Source organism: Grampus griseus, assembly GCF_964374135.1.
Source record: "Grampus griseus genome assembly, chromosome: 12".
Taxonomy (NCBI): Eukaryota; Metazoa; Chordata; class Mammalia; order Artiodactyla; family Delphinidae; genus Grampus; species Grampus griseus.
This window is the reverse complement of record NC_139006.1, coordinates 17,310,265-17,331,227: the sequence shown is the minus strand read 5'-3', so window position 1 is coordinate 17,331,227 and position 20,963 is coordinate 17,310,265. Positions and strand designations below refer to the sequence as shown.

Genomic DNA, 20,963 nt, shown 5'->3' with positions numbered 1-20,963 from the left:
TTGGCCAACTCTCAAGCCAATTGGTAAAGGGGCTCTCGGTTCGCGCGCTCTGATTGGCTGAGCGAAGGAAGAGGCCTCTTCCCCCCGCCGCCCGCGAGCTTGGGGATGGAGTCCCGGAGCGGCTCTAGCTCGGAAGCAGAACCCCTGTGGCGACAGGTGAGAGGTCGGGGTCCCGGGACAGGGTGGCGCGAAGTCCGAGGCCGAGACCCAGGACGACCCTGGACCGGGCTCCCGGCTTCTCTGGCTTAGTTTCCCCAACTCTGAGAATCCGTCCTGACGAGCCGGCAACCTGGAATCTGACAGACCGGATTTGGAGTTTCGGACAAGCGATAGGCCCCCCCCACTCCGAGCCTGAGTTTCCCCCGCTAAGAAACAGGAATCACTGTAGTATATACTTAGCGCATAGTGCGGTTCTGGTCTCACGCTATTGAGGTAAACCCTTAAATGGATGGTAGTTTTGCATTATTTATAAAAATCTAAAACGCGCACACGTACGCCCAACAAGTCACTTTCTAGGACTCTGTCTTGTAGAGAGCCTGACTTAAGTGTGCAAAAAAAAAAAAAAAGTATAACAGCTGTTTTCTGCACCCTGTTTGTAATTGTGAAACGTTAGAAACAGCCTAAATGTCCAGGAAAAGGTTCCTTCCGGTTCATGATTTCATTTAAATTTCTATCTTTAATAGTAGTAATAATAAAAGCTGGAACCAAGAACAGAGCCATTAATAAGTAACTATGAGTATTTGAGTGATTATGGTGTGCCAGACCATAAGTGTTTCCCTTGCATTATTTAATTTAATCTTCTCAAAACCCATTGAGGTAAGTACAGTTATTGTCCCCGTGTAACTTTTTTTTTTTTTTTTTTTGCGGTACGCGGGCCTCTCACCGCTGTGGCCTCTCCCGTTGCGGAGCACAGGCTCCGGACGCGCAGGCTCAGCGGCCATTGCCCACGGGCCCAGCCGCTCCGCGGCATGTGGGATCCTCCCGGACTGGGGCACGAACCCGCGTCCCCTGCATCGGCAGGCAGACTCTCAACCACTGTGCCACCAGGAAAGCCCCCCAGTGTAACTTTTGAGGTTCATAGCTATTTGAGTGAGTTAGCTAAGATGATATCACTGGGGAGTGGAAGAGCTGGATTTGAACCCAGATCTATTTGATGTGTCTAGCTGACTGCTACCCTGCACTGCTTTTTTGGGCACATAACAAATGCTGATGGTAGCTGCCTTTTTTATTATAATGGTGAGCTTGAACTAGGCATTTTCTAAGTTCTGGGGACCTTCCATCCTCTTTCTGGCTTTCCTTTTCAGGACTCCCAGGAGCCATGTTGTCAGAAGTCCTGCTAGTGTCTGCTCCAGGGAAAGTCATCCTTCATGGAGAGCATGCCGTGGTCCATGGCAAGGTACAAGGCCCCCTGAGCCTCTGAGGATTAGGAACTGCTTCTCCCTGATGCTAACCTTAAAAGAAGCTGAAAGGAAGCCTTGAAGCATAGCTTGGGAGTACATCAGAGAGGAGGTCAGTTTCTCCCCAGCTGGGCAAAGAAAAGACAGGTCTTAGGCCCTCTGAAGGGCTTCTCTGGCCCACCCAGTAAGAGAGCAAAAAGGTGACATGGAAAGCCCCGTGGGTGGAATGAGGCCACTTAGGAAGTGAGCTTCGGTGGAGAAGAGAAGAGTTTTAAGGACTAAACTCTGGGGAAAATGAGTAGGATTCTGCAAAGGAGCCTGAGACATGCATTGTCTCATTTACCTCTTACAACTACCCTCTGATGTTAAACTTTTATTATCCTATTTTGCAGACGTGGAAGCTGGGACTTAGGAGGGGATTGGTAACTTGATCAAGGTCCCGTACACCTCGGTAGAGCTAGGAGTGAACCTAAGTCTGCTTGAACCCAAAGCCATGCTTTTTCCACTCTTTCAAGCTGTCGTTTTTCATATTTTTAACTTATATTTATCTTTGAAAGCATGGTGATTATGGGGAAGCCATTCCTTGGTGTTGAGAACGTGTGAAGTTTTACGTGGGGAGGGCAAATATAAGTAGGTATTAACTCCTGATTGACTGGTAGTGGCTGTGCCTAGGCGCGTGGGAGAGGGTGCCAAGGTTGATTAGCAGTGTCTGCCAAGGGCATAGGTGAGAGTAGCCTGTGTGCTTGTATTTGCCCTCTCTTCTCGGCTCATTGACAAGGGCCCCTTTTTCCTAAGACAGGAGCCATGCTTGTTGCCAACCACGCTCAGGCTAACTGCTTGTGCCCTTCATTCTATAGGTAGCACTGGCTGTGGCCTTGAACTTGAGAACATTCCTCCGGCTTCAGCCCCACAGCAATGGGAAAGTGGGCCTCAACTTACCCAACATTGGCATCCAGCGGGTCTGGGATGTGGCCAAGCTTCAGATGCTGGACACCAGCTTTCTGAGTAAGTGCAGGGAGCAGGAACCAGGTGCGGGAAGAGCCTGGGCCCCAAAGAGAAGGGGAAGGAGGACAGCTGGGCTGTCAGCCCAGGCTGTCCCCAAGGGACCAAAAGCCAGCCACTCTGGGGGTGTTTTCTCTCCTGTCCCCACAAAAATAGCTTCACTTATTTATCAATATTTTTTAAATTTAAAAGCATAAAGTGATGCACTGGGTCTATGTGAACCGTTGGGACAGGTCATCAGGGCCTACTGTTGAGTGAAAAAACACAAGATGCAAAACAGCACATATAGATTAAGTATCAGTGGGTATGTAAACGCAGAGAAGAGGCCTGGGAAGATATGTATCCACTGACAATGGTGATTAGTTATGTCTTGGAGGGTCCTTCGGTCGGGGAGTGGACAAAGGGAACCTCCCTTCTACAATGTTGTTTTAACAAAGAGAATGTTTTGGTGTTTTGTGTGATTGAAGATCGTTAAAAATAAAAGTAACTTATGTTACTGGAAAATACGGTCAATGCTGAGAGATGTTGCCAGGAAAAAATATCCCCAATTATCACTGCCTCCCAGTCCACCCCCCGCAAGACAACGCTAAGCATTTTGGTGTTCATCCTTCTGGGTAATTTCCTGTAGACTAGTAGTTTGATTGATTGAGATCGGGAGAGAGCTTGTTTTTTACACAAAATTAGATCAAGCCACATAAACTTTTTTTTTCTTTTCTCTTTCTTTTTCCTTCTTTTTGTTTCTTTCTTTTTCTGTTTTCTTTTTCTTCTATTTTTTTTTTCCGTATAAACTTCTTAGAAGCGTGTGGGATTTTTGCCTTCTTCAAGATATTGGGGCTCTCTTCCCATGCCAATAAATAAAGGCCTCCGTGCTCATTTTTGCTAGTGTTGGGACTGTTTTGTCCACTCCTGAGCAGACACAGTTCGTTCATCAGCGGAGTGGCTGTCTGCAGCAAAGCTGCGGTGTGTTCTTCGCTCTCAGTGCCTCCTGTCTGGGCTGACACCTCATCCTTTGGAACAGTGTCTCCCAGCCAGGATGGGGCAAGTGAAACTCCTCCAGGGGCCTTTCTTTTTTAAAAATTAATTAATTAATTAATTAATTATATTTGGCTACGTTGGGTCTTCGTTGCTGTGCGCGGGCTTTCTCTAGTTGCGGCGAGCGGGGGCTGCTCCTGATTGCGGCGCGCGGGCTTCTCGTTGCGGTGGCTTCTCTTGTTGCGGAGCACGGGCTCTAGGCACTCTGGCTTCCTTAGTTGTGGCTTGCGGGCTCTAGAGCGCAGGCTCAGTAGTTGTGGTACACGGGCTTAGTTGCTCCGCGGCATGTGGGATCCTCCCAGACCAGGGCTCGAACCCGTGTCCCCTGTGTTGGCAGGTGAATTCTTAACCACTGTGCCACCAGGGAAGCTCTAGGAGCCTTTTCCAGACGGTTCCCTGTACCCCATGAGAATCAGTCCACAGCTAGTCACTCAGCCACTCCCAAACCCTGCAGGGAGATGAAGGAAGAGTTGAAAACCCACAATTTCAAGCAAGCCTCAGTTCTGCCTTGAGATCCCCGGGGGAGGTTTTTGTTGTTGTTGTAACAGTACAGATGGCTTCCTGGCCCTGCCCCTCTCCTATTGAGAATCGGTGGTGGTGGTAGGTGGCCCGGCGTGTGTACTTGGGTGATTGCAGGGACAGCCTCAATTCAGAGTCACTACTTTGGAGCAACCTGGCCCTTGCTCTCCGTGCTACCCCAGGCCACTCAGCCTGGCCGGAAACGTTCCGTGAGAACTGGCTGCTACTTTTGTATGTCAGTAGCACGGATTGAGCAGCCAGGTATAGTGGCACACGTCTCAGACCACCTGTCTGAGACTCCCTGTGTGAGCCTGGGAGGGTCACTTACCTCTCTGAGGCCCTGTGAGCAGAGTCATGATGCCTGGGAGGGTTGCTATGATGATCCCACAGGGTGGGAGGTGGGTGGAGGCTGTGATATGGAGTGTAGTCGTTCGCGAGGGCTCATTAGGCTACTTCTCCAAGGAGACAAAGGGGATCTGAACTTTTTGGTGTCAAGTTTTCTACTAGGTTGCCAGGGTCTGCCACATTTTTCTTCCAGTGTTTTTTGTTCCCTCCTAATAGTCCTAAACATAGTGAACATTGGGGCATTTATGTGTCCTGGTTTTATGTGTGTGTCCTGTTCTCACTAATTATGTTTTGGGAGAGGGAAATAATACTGCCTTTGGTTTTGGTTTTGTACCGTGGAGTGCAGTCCTAGGCCTTTGATTGTGCGCGTGTGTGCTTGTGTGTATTTGAAAACTACTAGCAATTAAGCCCTTACTGTATGCCAGGAGCAGTGCTAAGGATACCCTGTACCTTATTTAAACAACCCTGGGAGGATGTACTGCTGTTATCTCTGTTTACCAAGGAGGGAAACTGAGGTGCAAATAGATTAAGTCACCTACTCAAGGTCACAGTAACTGGCACAATCAGGGCCCAAACCCAAGTCTGCCTGCCTCCCAAGCCTGCAGTCCCCTGACACCCTCAGCTGTGGTGCTGGACCCTGAGTCCATGTCCATCCAGATGCTGACTCCCGTGATTGCTCGGCCTTTCGTATTCTGGTGTCTATAAAAGCCCCGAGGCCCTCTCACCCACCCGCTTGCACTTGTTTGCCCATGTGACAGAGCAAGGTGACGTCACAGCACTCACCCCGGAGCAAATGGAGAAGCTGAAGGAGGTGGCGGGCTTCCCCGAGGACTGTGCCGACCACGAGCACCTGGCTGTGCTGTCCTTCCTTTACTTGTACCTGTCCATCTGCCAGAGTCAGAGGTGTGTGTGCGGTCGGGGCAGGGAGTCCGGGTGCAGCCTGCCCCGGAAACTGAGCCAGGGTGGTGGTAGTTTTGGCTGCTGGACGATGCACAGGCTCCTTCCCAGGCTCTGAATAACAGCAGCTGTCCTCGCCGCGTGCCAGGAGCCGTGCTAGACCCTACATGTATGGTCTGCTTTCAGGTCTGCTTTCAGTATTCATGGCAACCCCACGAGAAGGACACTCTCCTCATTTTGCACAGGGAGAAACTGGGACCAAGAGAGATAGAGACATTCAGGGCCACACAGCTACTTAGTAAGTGGTGAGAGCTGGGAAATCAACTTAGTTCCCTTCAGTGTCGGCGCCTGCCTTTTTAACCCCACACTGCCTCCTCTGGCCTCTTCGATTCAACCAAAGCCAGATTCCATTCTCAGATCCACAGTGTATCTTCTTCAAGCCATGCCCAGAGAGGCACCCTTGTTCCACATCCCACAGGCTCCAGGGGAACTCCGTGATTAGCAGAGTGAAGCCTGTGTTATGATAAGATCTGGGTTGTCTCCTCTCTCGGGAAAGCCGGCTCCTAGAGGGGGACATTCCTGCTGAGGTGGTATCACATGGTGACAGAGGGCACGGGCTGAGGGTCAGACGGTGTTGGTTCACACCCCAGCGCGACAATTTACTAGCTTTTGTGAGGTTCTTACCCTTCCTGAGCCTCAGTTTCCTCATCTGTAAGATGGGGGTGGTAATAGCACCTACCTCGTAGGGTTCCTGTGAAGTTAAATGAGTTCATTTACTTAAAGTGTTTGATTCAGAGCCTGGCACGTAGCTTGATAAATGTTAGCTATTATCATTATCACCTTCCTCAGAAAAACTATCAGAGGATTAGAAACATTATACATGAAATGGGCCTAGCACTGTAACTGGCACACAGTGCGGTGGTCCAGAACCTGAAGGGAAAGCCTCAGGGCGCAGCCCTTCACTCGTGCAGCAGACGCTGGCTAAGCGGCCACTGGGCCCGGGCGCTGCGCTGCAGACGCATTCAATCGCGTCTTGACACTTGCAGTCCAATGCCGGGGTTTTCACCTTGAGAGGGGCGTGTCCCTTTCTGGGGTGAGGGCGGGGGACACATTCCAGAATCTGATGTGGGTGGGGTGGGCATGTGCAGTTTGAAAAGGCAGATTCAGTCTTATAATGTTATATTTGGAAAACGGGAAGAGTGCTTAATGGAAATGATAGAACCTGACGTCTGACGGTTCTTGCTGAGGGGAAGTAGAGGTAAGGCGCAGCGATTGGGAACTCTCTGCTGATCCAGAGCAGGCCTGTGTTACACGCGGCTGGGAAACGCTGTCCGGCAGGAGAGGCATCCCATGAACACAGTATCAGCGCCCAGGGGGATCATTTGAGGACGGTCTTGCAGGATGGGTAGGAATTCCCCTGGGGGAAAAAGGGGTGCAGAGCTGTCCTGGGCAGAGGGACCAGCCTATGCTGAGGGCAGGGCATTGAAAGAGCCTTGCTTGTGTGGGGAGCAGGAAGGAGTTTACAGGAATGGTCGGTCGGTGGATCGCGAGGCACTTTTAGGAAGAGCTCTGGTTGGACAACAACATAGTGACTTAAACGACCCTCTCCCTATTTTCAAGTTGTCTGATTCGCCATGAGTTCCTGCCATCCAACAGGGGTGCCTTTGGGGTTGGGAGATCTCCCCGAGGTCAGAAAACTGGTCCAGACAATTAAGAGTCAGGCCCTGCCCGTGTCCAGTTCAGGGTCTGGGCCGCCAGTTCAGCGCTGGCCCCTCACAGCCCTTCAGGAGAGTCACGCTCTGCTGCCTGCTGTGTTTCAGAGCCCTGCCCAGCCTGGACATTGCCGTGTGGTCGGAGCTGCCCACCGGGGCCGGCCTCGGCTCCAGTGCCGCCTACTCCGTGTGTTTGGCGGCTGCCCTCCTGACTGCGTGCAAGGAGATCCCAAACCCACTGAAGGATGGCGAGGCCACCAGCAGGTAATCAGGCCCTTGCCTCACTCCTTGTCCTTCCTGGGCTCCGCACCCTGCACCAAGAGGAGAGAGGTGTCCCTTGGCCACGTTACAGCTGAGGACACTGGGGGACAGGGCGGCCACACAGCTAGTGATGGCAGAGCTAGATCTGGACCCAGCGGTCTGAATCCAGAGCCTGAGCTCTTTGCCCCCAACCCGCCACCCCTCCTTGCCTCCTTTGAGTTCAGGTGCCCGTGATTTGGTAGAAAGAGACTGAGCCCAGATGTAGAGGGCAATGGATCAGAGGAGCCATCGGGCCGCCCCTGCCATCGACTCGCTGAGGGACCTTGGCCAGCCTGCTGCCCCCCCACCCCACCCTGGGAGCCTCACTCAGTGAGGCTGTAAATGTCGATACGGATACCCGGCGGGTGTTGCCAGCTGGTACCAAATGGTTATGAAAAGCAGTGTAACGTGCTGAGAAATAAACATAGGAGTGTCCGTCAGGTCAGGGCGTCTCCCCTCCCGCGGGTCCTCGACCCGCAAGGTCGCAGCGTCTCCTCCGCGGCTTATTGTAAGTCACTGAGGCTTGTCCAGACAGGGCTGCCGGTGGACTGTTTCTGTTACTTGGGGAAACTTGAGAAACCGGCCCTAGCGCAGACAATGCAGTTTGCCCTGGGAGTTGGGGATGAGGCCCCAGCATCCAGCCTGGCAGCTTCTTGGTGACACCTGCCCTGGGCCCTCATGGCTCCGGGGAGCCCTCCCGCTGGGGGGCCTTATGTACCAGCCATGTCCGGGGAGCCCTCCCGCTGGGGGGCCTTATGTACCAGCCATGTGGGCCCAGCTGTGCTGTCAGGGGCTCTGCTGGCTAAGCCCGGAGGTCGCTTTGGTCCCGGTGGCCACAGCAGGTGTGTGGGACTGTTGATGTGATTCCCGGTCCAAATTCCCCAGGGCTGCTCCGAAGGGCGTGTGCTGGAGAGAGGCTGGGGCGGGGCTGGGGGGGGAGGGGCCCGCGGAGGTGGCCGTGGGAAGCATTCGGCAGGTAATGAGCCCGTAATGATTGCACCTGCGGGGGATGTGAGGCAGCTATTCTCCGGAATGGTTTTCAGGAATCTCAGGTTTGCCGGTTAACTGGCTTCTCTCTGGGGCTCCATTTCCTCATCTGAAAGTGAGGGGCAGCACCTATGATCCCTTGGGTGGGGGGAGCTTCCAGTCTTGACATGTGCTGATCCCGAGATAAGATGGTGACTCAGGAAGGAGGCTTCAAGACAGCCGCTCATTACTGTGTGCTGATCACTGCTTCTAGCCCAGAGCAGTGAAGGCCGTGTTGCCCTGGGTGTCCCAAATAGACACCTGCCCACAGGCCTGCCAACTGGCTCTGCCTTTCAAAGGATATGGGTGGTTTTGTGTGCGTGCGTGCATGTACACGCCTGTGGGTGAGCCAGTGTCCAATGTGCACGGGGGTGTGGTCTTTCTCGTGCTGCTTCCTTCCACCCAGTTCTCCCACCTCCCCTGAAGACCCATCATTCCTTCTCAGAAGCTGTGAAGAGAGCAGACCCACCCGCCCTGCCCCCCAGCATTTCCCAGTCGGAAGGAAGGCTCGAGTTTGCAGAGTGGGCCAGGCCCTGGGCTATGTTCAGCTACCCCTTCCCCACCTTGCTGGCTTGCTCGCTCACTTTTCGGTCCTGGAAAGGGCCAGTTCTTGTCCAGTTCCAGGAGTAACACGGGCTACACAGCCTCGGGCTGGACTGCTCTCCCGCTATGTCTTGCCTCACTGACCCACCTTGTCCCTCAGCCCCTCCATTCAGAACAGGGTGTGCCCCGTCCAGCCGGCATCGCACTTCCCAGAGGCTGTAGTTAAGTTCTGGTGGCTTCCTGACATCTGCTGTGTATTAGACTCCAAGCTGCAAGCAGTTAAGGACCACGTCTGTGTGGGCTTAGTCACAGGTACATAGTAGATGCTCAATAAATATTGGACAAGTGAGTGAGTCTCGTCAGCACCAAAAAGGTCAGTAGTTAACGAGCTCAGGCAGTGAGTGGTACTGTGATCTGAATCTCGGTGTCCTCTGCTGTAAGAAAGGGGATGGTAATTGTACTTTCCCTTTTGAGTTATTGTGATTGTGAGCATTACAGATGGTCCATTAGAGAAAGCCTTTAGCGCAGTGCTTGGCCCTGGGTAATCAGTAGCTTTGAGCAGTGTTAACTCACTATGAGTCATAGCCTCACAACCACTGTGTGAGTCTCAGGTCCCTAAAATCCTCATCTGACAGATGAGGAAAGAGACTCAGAGGGGGTGATTGACTTGCCCAAGGCTCCACAGCAAAGGAGTGGGTGGACCAGGCTTGGAGTGACTCCAGGTGCTGTGATCCCAGGTGGCCTCTTTTTCCAGAGCACATACTCTCCCCTGGGCATTTTACAAAGCACCTGTGTGTTTTTCCATCCCACAAAATCCTCTGTGAGGTAGACATTTTTATCCCTATTTCCCAGATGAGAACACTGAGGGTCGGAGGTGACGCAGTTGCTCAGGGACGCCCAGTGAGTCAGCGGCGGGATGGGGTTCACCCCAGCTCCCTGCTTGATTCCCAGCTCAGCTACACAAGCCCCAGTGGCTTCTGCCGTTTCACGGGGCAGGGACTCGACAGAAAGGAAACGAGCTGAGAGAGAAGGTGGGGCAGTGGGGCTGAGCACTCGCCCTCGTTCGATACTCACATGTTTTGGGTCTGTTCACTTAAACCGTCATTGAGTCCGCATCCCTTCTGGGGAGGCACTGTGGCCACGGACTGGGGAGGGATCCAGAGATGACCCACATTCCACACCCCTGCGCTGAGCCTGTGAGGAGGGAGGAGTTACCATCCTACAGAGAAGAGTGAGGCTCAGAGAGGGCAGGCAAGGGGCCCAGGGTCACTCAGCTCGTAAGAGGCAAAAAGCAGGATCCCGTGAACTCAAAGCCTTGGCTCTTTTCGCTGTAGCAGGCGAAAAGGCATGCTTTAGGGCGTGCTCTTTAGCCGGAGAGGTTCAGAATTGTTTATTTTTCTCTTCTTTCTGAGTTCGGGGGCCCAAGCCCCTTTGCCTTTTGGTCTCCAGCAAGCCCAGCCTGTGACCCCTGCCCTCTGCTTCCCTCGGTGACCCCCAGCCCCCTCTTCACCACCATGGACAGTAAAGACAAATCTCTGTGTCTCCTTCAGGTGGACTGAGGAGAGCTTGGAACTAATTAACAAGTGGGCCTTCCAGGGGGAGAGGGTGATTCATGGGAACCCCTCCGGAGTGGACAACGCCGTCAGCACCTGGGGTAGGTGCTGCCTCGGGTCTGTGTTCTTTATTTTTAGTCCTTTAGAAATTCTTATGACAAGCGTAGCTGCCCAGGCTCTGTGGGTTTGGGGTGAGCAGCATCAGTGGATTCTGAGGAAGATGGTATTTTCCTGGTGGGAGGGGAACGGGGGACGTCTCAGGGCCTCACATGTCCTGGATCCAAATCTTGGGAGGTGGGCCGGGGCCTGGGAAGCTACGGTTTCAGTGGGACCCCCAGCCCCAGGGGTCCAGATGGTGAAGCTGTGGAACCATTGCTGTGGGGTCTGCAGACCACGCCAGCTGGGCTCCCCTCCGGTGAGAACGCCTGCTGTAGTCCCACCTCCACCCCATCGCCGTGCAGCCCATCGGAGGGAAGCTGGATGCCTGCATGTAAGGGAGGGACCCCAAGTCCTGGGTGCAGAGCGCCTTCGCGCCCTCCTGGGCCTTTGCTGCCTGAAGCTGAGGTGCCTAGTTATGGGGTTGAGTCTAGTTACGGTGACACTCTACCCCTACCCCAAACCCAGCCCCTTTCCCAAGAGGCACAGGTACGGAGCTTTTCCTACGACTCTGACCCACTCTTTCTTCTCTTTAGGAGGAGCGCTCCGATACCAGCAAGGGAAGATTTCATCCTTAAATAGGTAATTCTGGGGGAGCCGCAGCTTCCGCGTCTGGCAGGGAAGGGGGGAGCCCCATTTCTTTGGGAAGGAGTGAGGGGCATGTGCCCCTGGGCATCCCCTCCCCTGTGTGGTCCCACAGGGCGTGGGCCGCGAGGAAGCCTGCTCTTTCCTCTCCACTTTAGCTGTTTTTTTTTTTGGCTGCGCTGCATGGCTTGTGGGATCTTAGTTCCCTGACCAGGGAGGATTGAACCGTGGCCCACAGCAGCGAGAGTGCAGAGTCCTAACCACCGGACCGCCAGAGAATTCCCCACTTTACCTCTTAAATTGCCGAGAGATCAGAGGGGGAGGTCATGCGAGGCTGCGCCATTCCACTTCCAGGAAGTGGCTGTTGCCCCAGACCTTCATTCAGTTACCTGTTCATCCGTTCAGTTACCTGTTCATCCGTCCATTTGTTCAGTAGACAAGAAGTGATACCTTCCTGTGTTCCAGATGACACTGCATTAGGGCCTAGGGATATAAAGATGAATCTCGGACATAGTTCTGGGCGGTTAGGGACAGACATACACACACAAGCCACCAGAAGACAACGTGGGAGTTGCTATAGTGACGGCATGGGAGTCCGAGTGGACGGGGCATTTAGCAACTTTCAGCTTGTTTTATATTTCCTTCCGCCTTCCCGCCGGAAGCCTTGGAATTACAGACATGCGTATTAAATTCCAACACCCTTTGTTCTGTTTGCACTCAGTGTGGAAACGTCAGCGGCAGGAGTGAAGCTCATGGCCAGCAGGAGCAGATGCCTCCTGGCTCTTCCCTGAGCCCTCCATCAAGTTGTGGGGGGGCAGTGGTTGTCCCAGGGTGCTCTGCCGCCTCAGGGCACCTTTCCACACTCTGAGGGTCCCAGGGCTCCCTGTCACCTTCTGCAGCCAGGGTGGTCTTCTTGGCAGCTGGACAGCAGGTCCTGGCCCTCTGCCTCTGCCAGCTGGGCCACTCCATTTGAGGCTCAGTGACCTGGCAGGCCATGGTGCGGACTCCTGCCTGCACCTCTGGCATCTCCCCACCCCTGCTCTGTCAGCTTCTGGGAGCCAAGCCTGCCTTTCTGAGGCCCCACATCAGCGTTTCTTTAGCCTCAGCACTGCGGACATTTGGGGCTGGAGAATTCCTTGCAGTGGGGGTGGTCCTGTGCAGCGTGGGATGTTTAGTAGCATCCCTGGGCTCTGCCCACCGGATACCCATAGCACCTCCCCTGTCTCCCAGTGTGACAATCAAAGATAGCTCCAGACATTGCCACCTGTCCCCTGGAGGGCAAGAGCCTCTGGGTGACAGCCACTGCTCCACACAAAGGAGGGAGCGGAACCATTTAGGAGCTCGGAACAGCTTCCTCCGGCTGCTTGAGGAAGCGATGGCAGGGCGGCCTTGTGCCCAGGTGGCAGCTGGCCCTGCCAGGTGGACCGAATCCACGTGCAGTGAGAGCAGGAGCGAAGGCGGGATGCAGAGGTCTGTGGGCCCGTGCCTGCCCTCAGCCCACGGGCTTTTGGAGGAGGCAGTCATGGCTGTGATCCTCGGCACACAGGTGTCCTCGGGGTTCTGAAGCCACTGGGGATGACAGTCATAGGCAGGCTGCAGACCTGGGGAGTCCTTCTCAGGGCAGGGGCAGGTCATTCACTCTGTTCCCTGTGAGCCTGTTGTATCCTAAGCCCTGAACTGGGCCCTGGGGACAGAAGATCAATGCAGATGTGGCCAGGCACATGCATGGCCTCTGGGGGGAATTAAGAGCTGAGCGCTGGAGGGTTTCCCAGGCATGCGGAGGCGTGGGGAGAGGCCCCAAGGTGTGCACAGTGACCGGTGGTGGTGGCGGGGTGGTGGCAGATTCTCTGGGGTCCACAGGCTCAAGTTTGAGCCCAGCTCTGCCATTTGCCTGCTGGGGGCCCTTAGGTGAGTCACTTCTCCTGAGGCCTCTGTCTTCTCATTTACGTAATAGGGATCCTGGGCATGAAATCAGAAACGGTATTTATCAAGTGCTTATTCACTCCTTCCTGACCAAATTCATTCATCCAGTCTACAAATATCTCTGAAAAACTACTGGGTGCTGGGGCCTCAGCAGGGAACCCAAAGTCCCGCCTTCATGGAACTCCCACTTTGTGGGAGGACAGCCCACAGACAGATGTCTCTGTAAGGGCACGGCAGGCCATCCCCACGGCCTTAGGACACATAAAGCAGAGTGAGGGCCGGAAAATGAAGGGGGAAGTTGGGCAGGCTGATCAAGGGAAGCCTCTAACCAGACGGCATTTGAGCAGAGCTGCCGAGGCCGGGGCAGGTCCCTGGAGGAGGAGACGCACGTGCAAAGGCCCTGAGGCAGGAGTGTTCCTGCCGTGCTTAGCAGCAGCCAGGAGGCCAGCGTGGCTGAGTGGAGTGAGCTCCAAGGGAGGGCAGAGATGAGATGAGGCTGAGGACATAGCCAGGCCCAGATCACTTACAGGGCATAGCCCCAGGTGGTGGTCATTGGATGTCATAGTACCCTGAGTTTTGTGGGGCCCGCAGGGCTAGCATCAGGCCCGTTTGCAGAGGACTTTTTCTGAGAAAGATGAAGATGTGATACCCAAAGTTCTCCCATCCCGATGGATGGTGACAGAGCGGCTGACCTTTGCTGCTGGTTACAGGGCGCTGCGGCGAGCAGATGGCAGATTCTCTGAGAAGCCAGGAGGCCAGACTCCACATTAATCCCGCCAAAGGCTTAAAGAGGAGCCCTTGCACCCCAGACCACGCCTGGTGCTTCTCAATAAAAAAATAAAATAAAAGCATTGTTTGCGGAGAGGATCAAGATGCGACCTCCCAGAATGCTGCCCTTTTGAGGAATGGCTTGTCTTTAAAGGGAAGAGAAAAGCCAAATAGAATGTTCATCGTTTGTAAAGTTAAAAAAAAGCCAGTCTCCAAGGCTGAGAATCGATATTAATTTCATGGGCTTATGGGCGGTGAGATCAAGCAGGTTTCTGACAGCCTTTTCCAGCCCTGTTGGATTTTACAATCTTGATCTGTGAAAAGAAAAGCGAATAAACGTATCAGGGGCCTGTCGGTCTCCAGCTATCTCTGGCTAGAGCTCATCCAAATTCTCCACGCTCTGGCCCTGGCCTTGGAGCAGTGCTCTGAAAGGCAGGTTGGATTGACAAGAAAGAGTGGCTTAAGTCCCCAAAGACAGCCAACCACAAGGACAATTGGGATTGTGGCTTTAGGAGAGATTAGAAAGCCCAGAGGGCAGATGAGGACGACGGGGTCGTGCTGGAGAGCCGGCTGACCGTGGCCACCCCAGGCCCTCCGTTCTCCCATCTGGGGGTGACTGACTGCCTCTAACCACACCTAGTATCATACCAGGGCCACCGGTCTGGGCACCGTCGAGGCAGGGCAAGAACTGGCTCAGAGCGCTGGGACCCTGACTCTCCCATAAGGCTGCCCTCCCCTCGCGTTCCTGTGCCCACTGGAGCATCCTTCTTCCCCATGCCCCCTCCATGACCCATCCCTGGTCCTGTGGCTTTTTCTTTTTGAATCTCCAGCACCCTCCTCTCCAGTTCCCTGGGGTGGCCCACAGGACAGAACCTCAGCCCCTTCTTGTACCCTTTGAACTTCTAACTCCATGCATGCCAGGCCCTCCATGTGCATGTTCGCTCGAGGTTGAATGAATGAATGAGTGAGTCACAAGCCAAAGGAAAATGTCCATCCGCTGAAAGGCCAAAGCAGGGAGGCAGCTGTAGGCGGTGGTGGGCACCCCAGGGTGGGCGTCAGGAACGCATGCTCCCTGGACCTGTCTCCAGCCTGCCATTGACGTCGCCTCCCCGGGCCTCTGCTTCCTGCACTGGGTCAGGGTGGGGTGGAGTACAGGCAGGCCCCCAGCCCTGACCCAGCTGCCCTGTCCTGGGCTCACTGTGGACCCTCTTCACCCCACAGGCCGCCAGCTCTGAAGATCCTGCTGACCAACACCAAAGTCCCTCGCAGCACCAAGGCCCTGGTGGCCGGCGTCAGGAGCAGGCTGCTGAAGGTGCCGCTGGCTCCACTCCTGGGCGGGTTCCCGGCAGGGCCACGGCACTCACGTTTGGGTGTCCAAGCCCTCCCTCTGCCTCGTGGGTTAGTGGAGGGGGGTGGGGTGAAGGGGACCTGGGAAGGTGCCGTCTGTGCAAACCCCTGCCGGGAGGCAGAACAGGGATTGTTAGACGTGCTGGCTTTGCAGTGAGAACCCCCGCTTGGGTCAAGCGTGGCTGGACAAGGCGGGGACCAGGCCAGAAGGAGAGTGGGTCTCCTTAGATGGTGGGTGTGGGCCCTGGGGACACCTCCTCCCCCTGCCCTGGTGCTGGAGCAGCTGTCCAGTGTCTGCCAGCCCCCAGGCCTCATGGGCCCTCTATCCCTTTCCCTGCAGTTCCCAGAGATCGTGGCCCCCCTTCTGACCTCCATAGACGCCATTTCCCTGGAGTGCGAGCGGTTGCTGGGGGAGATGGCGGCGGCCCCGGCCCCAGAGCACTACCTCGTGCTGGAGGTAAGAGCCCGCCTGCAGGATCGGGGTCCCTCACCCATGGCGCTGTCCCAGGCAGGGGCTCCCCATCTGCGCTCAGAATCCCTGGGAGCTAAAACACAGAGTCCGGGCCTGGGCACCCGTGTGTGCACCCGTGAGCACGCGTGCCTTCTTTTGAAGCCTCTTCCCAGGTGACTCGGAATAATCAAGTGAACACACAGACAGCACTGAGGGCGGTGCCTGGCATGTGCTAAGTACGACGGGCCAGGTTTGGGATCATGCATGTAAGGACACAGTCCTCCATAGGTCCAGGAGCAGTTGCTCCCCTGGCCGCTTCTTTCCCATCATGTTTGCTAAGTGCATCTATTCATGCAGTAACTGTTTCTCACCTGCATGCTGTGGATCAGACATGGTCTAAAATTCTCTCACTGTCAATACTCCAGCCGCCACCCCGTGCCTAATTCTAGTGTAGAGGTTGAGACTTCACGCTTTGGATTTCCTCAGGCCCAAGTCCGAATCGTGGCCTCACTGGAGTGTCTTAAGAGTGCAGTGAGGCCCTGTGGGTAACACGCGAGCACAATGCCCGACGAGCCACCAGCTCAGCCAGAGGGCCCAGGCTCATTCCCAGACCCGGTCCATCTGGCCCAGTGAATGGACTGCATTAAAAAGCCATCTGGCTTCCCTGCAAGAATCAGAAGATCCGGCAGCCCCAGCTGACATAGCTGTGTGGCAGCGGTCAGCTGGAGGTGCCCAGGGGACCCCCTTGAGAGTGGCCCTGGGGTCTCCATTTCTCCGTAGTCCCCACCACTCCCTAAGTATTACCCACAGCCACTATACTCTTTGCCTGGTGCCTTCCTGTCCCACTGTAGGCATTTGAGTCTGCAGCCCCTGTAATGAGTGGGAACTGCTACTCTCCCAGGTCTCTTCACAAATGATTCCTCACTTAGTCCTACAACAACCTACCTGTGAAGTGGATAAGTTGCCACCCTTTTACAGATATAAAAACCAAGACCTAAAGAGAATGACTTTCTCTGAGGTTTTCCAACTAGTGAGTGGCCCTGAGCTAGGGAGTCACCGACTTACTTGTTTATTCCTTTAGTCAACAATTTTTTTTTGGCCTCGTTGCACAGCTTGCAGGACCTTAGTTCCCTGACCAAGGATTGAACCTGGGCCACGACAGTGAAAGCCTCGAGTCCTAACTGCTGGACCGCCAGGGAATTCCTAACAAATTTATAATGAGTATCTACTACAGGCCCGGTGTAGGGACTCCATCTAATTCATCTCTGGGCTTTTGCCCTCGTTCCCCCAGCCTTTGCCTGCTCATTCTCAATTCCTTTCACGTAGAAAGGAAGGGAACACAGTCCTCCCGAGTAGGAAATTAATAATGATGGAGTGCTGCCTAAAATACACCCTGTTGAGCCCCTGGAGAATGCCTCAGAACAGCACGTCGATTATACATCGTGTATATTTTTGGCTTCGGCAGCCGCTGAGATGTGCAGTTCGCCTCCCGGACACCTCTGCGCTCAAGCCAGCGAGCTGTTCTCCTGTGTCACAGCCTGTCATCTGATCCTTGACAGATTTTGGATCAGAATGTGACAGGTGTCTGGAACCTGCCTTGGCAACGTGACACCTGGTGCTCAGGCGCAGAGAGAGGCCCCCAGAAGTTTTCCCTCCCATCCAGCCCTCGGGGCCGGTGAAAGGCACCCGAGGCTGCCACCGGGCCATCACGCCTGTCTGCTCGTTTGTCAAAAGTACTGGGGTGTGTGAGGCGGGCTGCGGGGGGGAGGCAGACCCGACCCTGCCCGACGGCTCCAGGCAGGAGAACCAGGTGGGCCTCGGCAGACAGCCCTGTGATTGGCAACCCTTATGGCACACAGGCGCTCCCAGGACCCCGGGGCAGAGCTGCATGCTGTCAAGCCGCACACGGCAAGAAGTGGGTGGCAGGAGGGATGCCAAGGGTGCTCTCAGAGGCGGGGTAGATGCACGCTTCGCATCAGGCAGACCCGGCTTCCCGTGCCAGCTCAGTACCTTACTAGCTCAGTGACCTTAGGCAAATCACTTTCTCCTCTGAGCCTCAGTTTTCCCCTTTGAAAAATGGGGATGATAGTAATGCAACCATAAAAGTACTAACAGCAGCTGACGTTTGCCAAGCACTTACCCCATTCCACACATCATGTGAAAGATACCTCATTCCATCCTCACAGCAATGAGGCAGATACTCTTACAATCCCTGCTTTACAAGGGGGGAAACTGAGGCTCAAAGTGAAAGACCTCTTCCCAAGACACACGACCAAGAAGTGGCAGAGCTGGGACCCAAACCCAGGCCCCTCTGCCTCCAGATCCCACATTTGTAACTTCCCTGCAGACCGGAGCTCATCCTCAGAGCCTCAGCATCTAGCAGGGTGCCAGCAGCATGTTGAAGGGATTTGCCAGACGCGATGGAGTAAATGAAATGTAAATAGGGAACGCCTGGGCAGTGAGGGTTGTTAGCTGTGTTATTTCATCAGCCTGCATCTTGTTTGATCTGCAGGAGGGCAGGAATTTTATTATGCATAATCAAAGAAACCTGAACAAACATTTAGCAATTTCCCCCACTTGTGACCTTGTTAGAACTACAAACCTGTTCTTATTCTGAAAATTGGTAGCTGACGGAGCTGTAGGATGGCATATTACTTGAGACTTCTTTTCCTGCAAATGACAGAAATCCATCTCAACTAGACTTTAGCAGAAAAGGAATTTGTTGGCTTATAACTGACATGACCAGAGGGGACAGCTTCAGGCATAGCTGGATCCAGGGGCCAAAGATCTAGTGTGAAATCTCCATCTTCTCTGTAATCTCTGACCATGTGCAGGGAAGATAACTCTGGCGGCCTACCTCTGAAGTCAACCAGTTTTGGCAGCTTCCAAGGAAAGAGGCAGAGTAAACCCTGGGAGGGATCTCATTGGCCTAGCTGGGGTCACAAGCCTGATCAGTCCCCATGGCCGGAGCCTTCTGTGGCCAGGCCTGGGACATGTGCTCACCACCAGCTCCATCCCAGCCCCGTGGGACGTCCTGCAGGAAGGAGAGGTTCTTTTATCAGTGGAGAGGGACAGTGTGCTGGGTAGTCAGAGCCATTTGCGTTCCCAAACCAGCAGCTGTCACGTGGACAGGGCGGGCACAGGACCTCGACCTCAGGCAGGCCAAGCAGGAACAGAGACCTCTCTCCCTCAGGAGCTCATCGACATGAACCAGCACCATCTGAACGCCCTTGGTGTGGGCCATGCCTCGCTGGACCGGCTGTGCCAGGTGACCATGGCCCACGGACTGCACAGCAAGCTCACTGGCGCGGGCGGCGGGGGCTGTGGCATCACGCTTCTCAGGCCAGGTACCCAGGGGATGGGCAGGGTTCCACCTGGGCAGTTCCCTTGGGAGAAAGAAGAGGCCTCTGAACAGTCTCAGCTCTGCTATATGGTCTTGGTCAAGTGAATTAACCTCTCTGGGCCTTTGTTGCCACATTGGTAAAATAAGGATGCTAACAGTCTAGTTTATATAAGATTGTTGCCTAGATTCAAGGAGGAAAAATGCATTTAGAGAGGCTGGTGCCGGGCTTGTTCCCACCACTTCCTTACCTGCCAAGCCTCCCACGAGCTTGAGAAGTAACCAGGACATTGTCACCACCAACCCTACCAGCCTTGCATCCCCTGCTGCCACCTCCTGATGGGGCCACGATGCGGACTGACCTTGCTACAAAAGAAAGGGGTCTCTTTCCTCTTAGTCTCTGGGGAAAGAGCAGGGCCGAGGATGAGGAACGGGCCTATAGCAGCCCCTGTGCTGGGGTGGGAGTCACTGCTCCTTTTGGTTTCCTTTCTCTCCGTCTCCCCTTCTTGGCCTCCTCCTCCTTCCTTTTCTTGTCCTGCTTTTCCCCTTTGCTCTGCTATGAGCCCTCAGTGGCCCACAGAGGCCCCCTCCACCTCAGTGGGACTCCCAGGCCTCAGGGAGTCACCGTGTCCTAACTTCAGGAGACCTTGACTGTGGGGACCTAGTTCAGGCGGCGATGACGATGGCGGGAGAACATTCTTGAGCGTATGTGGTGTACCAGGCGCTGTGCCAGGCTCTCCACCTGCAGTAGCCCATGCCAGCCTCACCGTGACCCTTGAGGGGTAGGTCTCATTATTATCCCCTTTCCCAGATGAGGAGACTGAGGCTCAGAGCGGGGAAGTCATTTGTCTGAGGCCCCACGGCTGAGCCAAGGCCAGGTCCGTGTGACTCGGGATCCACAACCCTCCCGGGGAGGGTGCCAGGCTCGGCATACCAGCAGGAAGACCGGCCCCTGGGCCTGTGCCGTGAGCGGAGACAAACATTCTCCAAGGGAGTGGACGGTTGTCAGGGGTGACCTGCTGCCCTTCCTCCCCACAGATCTGGAGCGGCCGGAGGTGGAGGCCATGAAGCAGGCGCTGACCAGCTGTGGGTTTGACTGCTGGGAAACCAGCATCGGTGCCCCTGGTGTCTCCGTCCACACGGCCGCCTCCCTGGACGCCCCTGTCCGGCAAGCCCTGGATGGCCTCTGAGATGAAACCACCCCGCCACGAAGCCCCTTCCCGATCTTCCTGGGCACTAGAGTTGTCCTCTGTGCCGGCCAGTGGGCACCCAGCTCCTGACGCTGACCGGGAGGCCCCCAGCCCCTCTGTGACGCCCTTCCCACTGGCCATGCCCCCCAGTCCCCAGAGTGAGTCAGGCGGCCCAGAAGCCATGTCTGTGTTCTACAACGTTCTCTGGAGCCGGCGGGCAGTGGGGCCATGTGGAGTCCTCTGAGACTCAAGGGCCTCTTTCCTGTCCTCCCTGCAGCGCCCACAGACCCACAAATTCCCTGGCAGAGCTGCTTGGATCCGAGATGCAGGGGTCTGGTTCCCAGAGCAGCGGGCCTTCTCCCTCTTTCCACCTCTGCTCACCTCCCCCAGGAAGCCTTCCCAGGCTGTTCTCTCCAGCTAGACTGGGTTCCCTCAGGCGGTGTCCGGGTGGTGGTCTTTGCCTTCTACCCTGCAGCCCGAGGGTTGGCCAAAGGCAGGGTTGATGTGCAGTTTCTTCCAGTCTGAACCCAAGGGGTTTGCAGAAAAGATGGCAAAGGGGGAATAAAAAGATCTTGAGTAAACAGTGCTTCACTCGTGTCGGGAAAGAAGAGGGAGGGCCTGGTAGTCTCCAGCTGCCCACACCTTCCTCTCCTGTCCTGTCCCTTCTCCAGCCACTTTCTCAGTGGAAAGAAAGGCTTTGGGTCACTTGGTTGTGTGTCTCGGGGGATGGGGCGGGGTTTGCCCAGATGGCCCTGGCCAGACAGGGACGGATGCCCAGACATCAAGCTCTCAGCCTCTCAGCAGAGCTCCAGCCCACTTTTCCAAAAAGGGGAATTTTAAGCTTCCTTCCTTCTCAAATCGTGCGTACCCACTAATC

General features: G+C 55.0%; 1 protein-coding gene across 2 annotated transcripts; it reads left to right on the top strand.

The window, feature by feature from the left end:
* The first annotated feature begins 75 nt into the window (after positions 1-75).
* Positions 76-20,642, top strand: MVK (mevalonate kinase). 2 transcript variants are annotated; one of them, XM_082668223.1, is made up of 11 exons: positions 76-156; positions 1,305-1,396; positions 2,255-2,402; positions 5,054-5,198; positions 7,013-7,168; positions 10,324-10,427; positions 11,019-11,064; positions 14,980-15,070; positions 15,446-15,562; positions 18,750-18,903; positions 19,935-20,642. In XM_082668223.1, exons 2-11 carry the CDS (start codon positions 1,319-1,321, stop codon positions 20,084-20,086), a joined length of 1,191 nt encoding a protein of 396 aa, XP_082524349.1. In that variant the 5' UTR covers positions 76-156; positions 1,305-1,318; the 3' UTR covers positions 20,087-20,642. The 2 variants fall into 2 exon arrangements, with proteins under 2 accessions (XP_082524349.1, XP_082524350.1); XM_082668224.1 differs by lacking the exons at positions 76-156; positions 1,305-1,396 and adding an exon at positions 1,406-1,509.
* Positions 20,643-20,963: the final 321 nt, after the last annotated feature.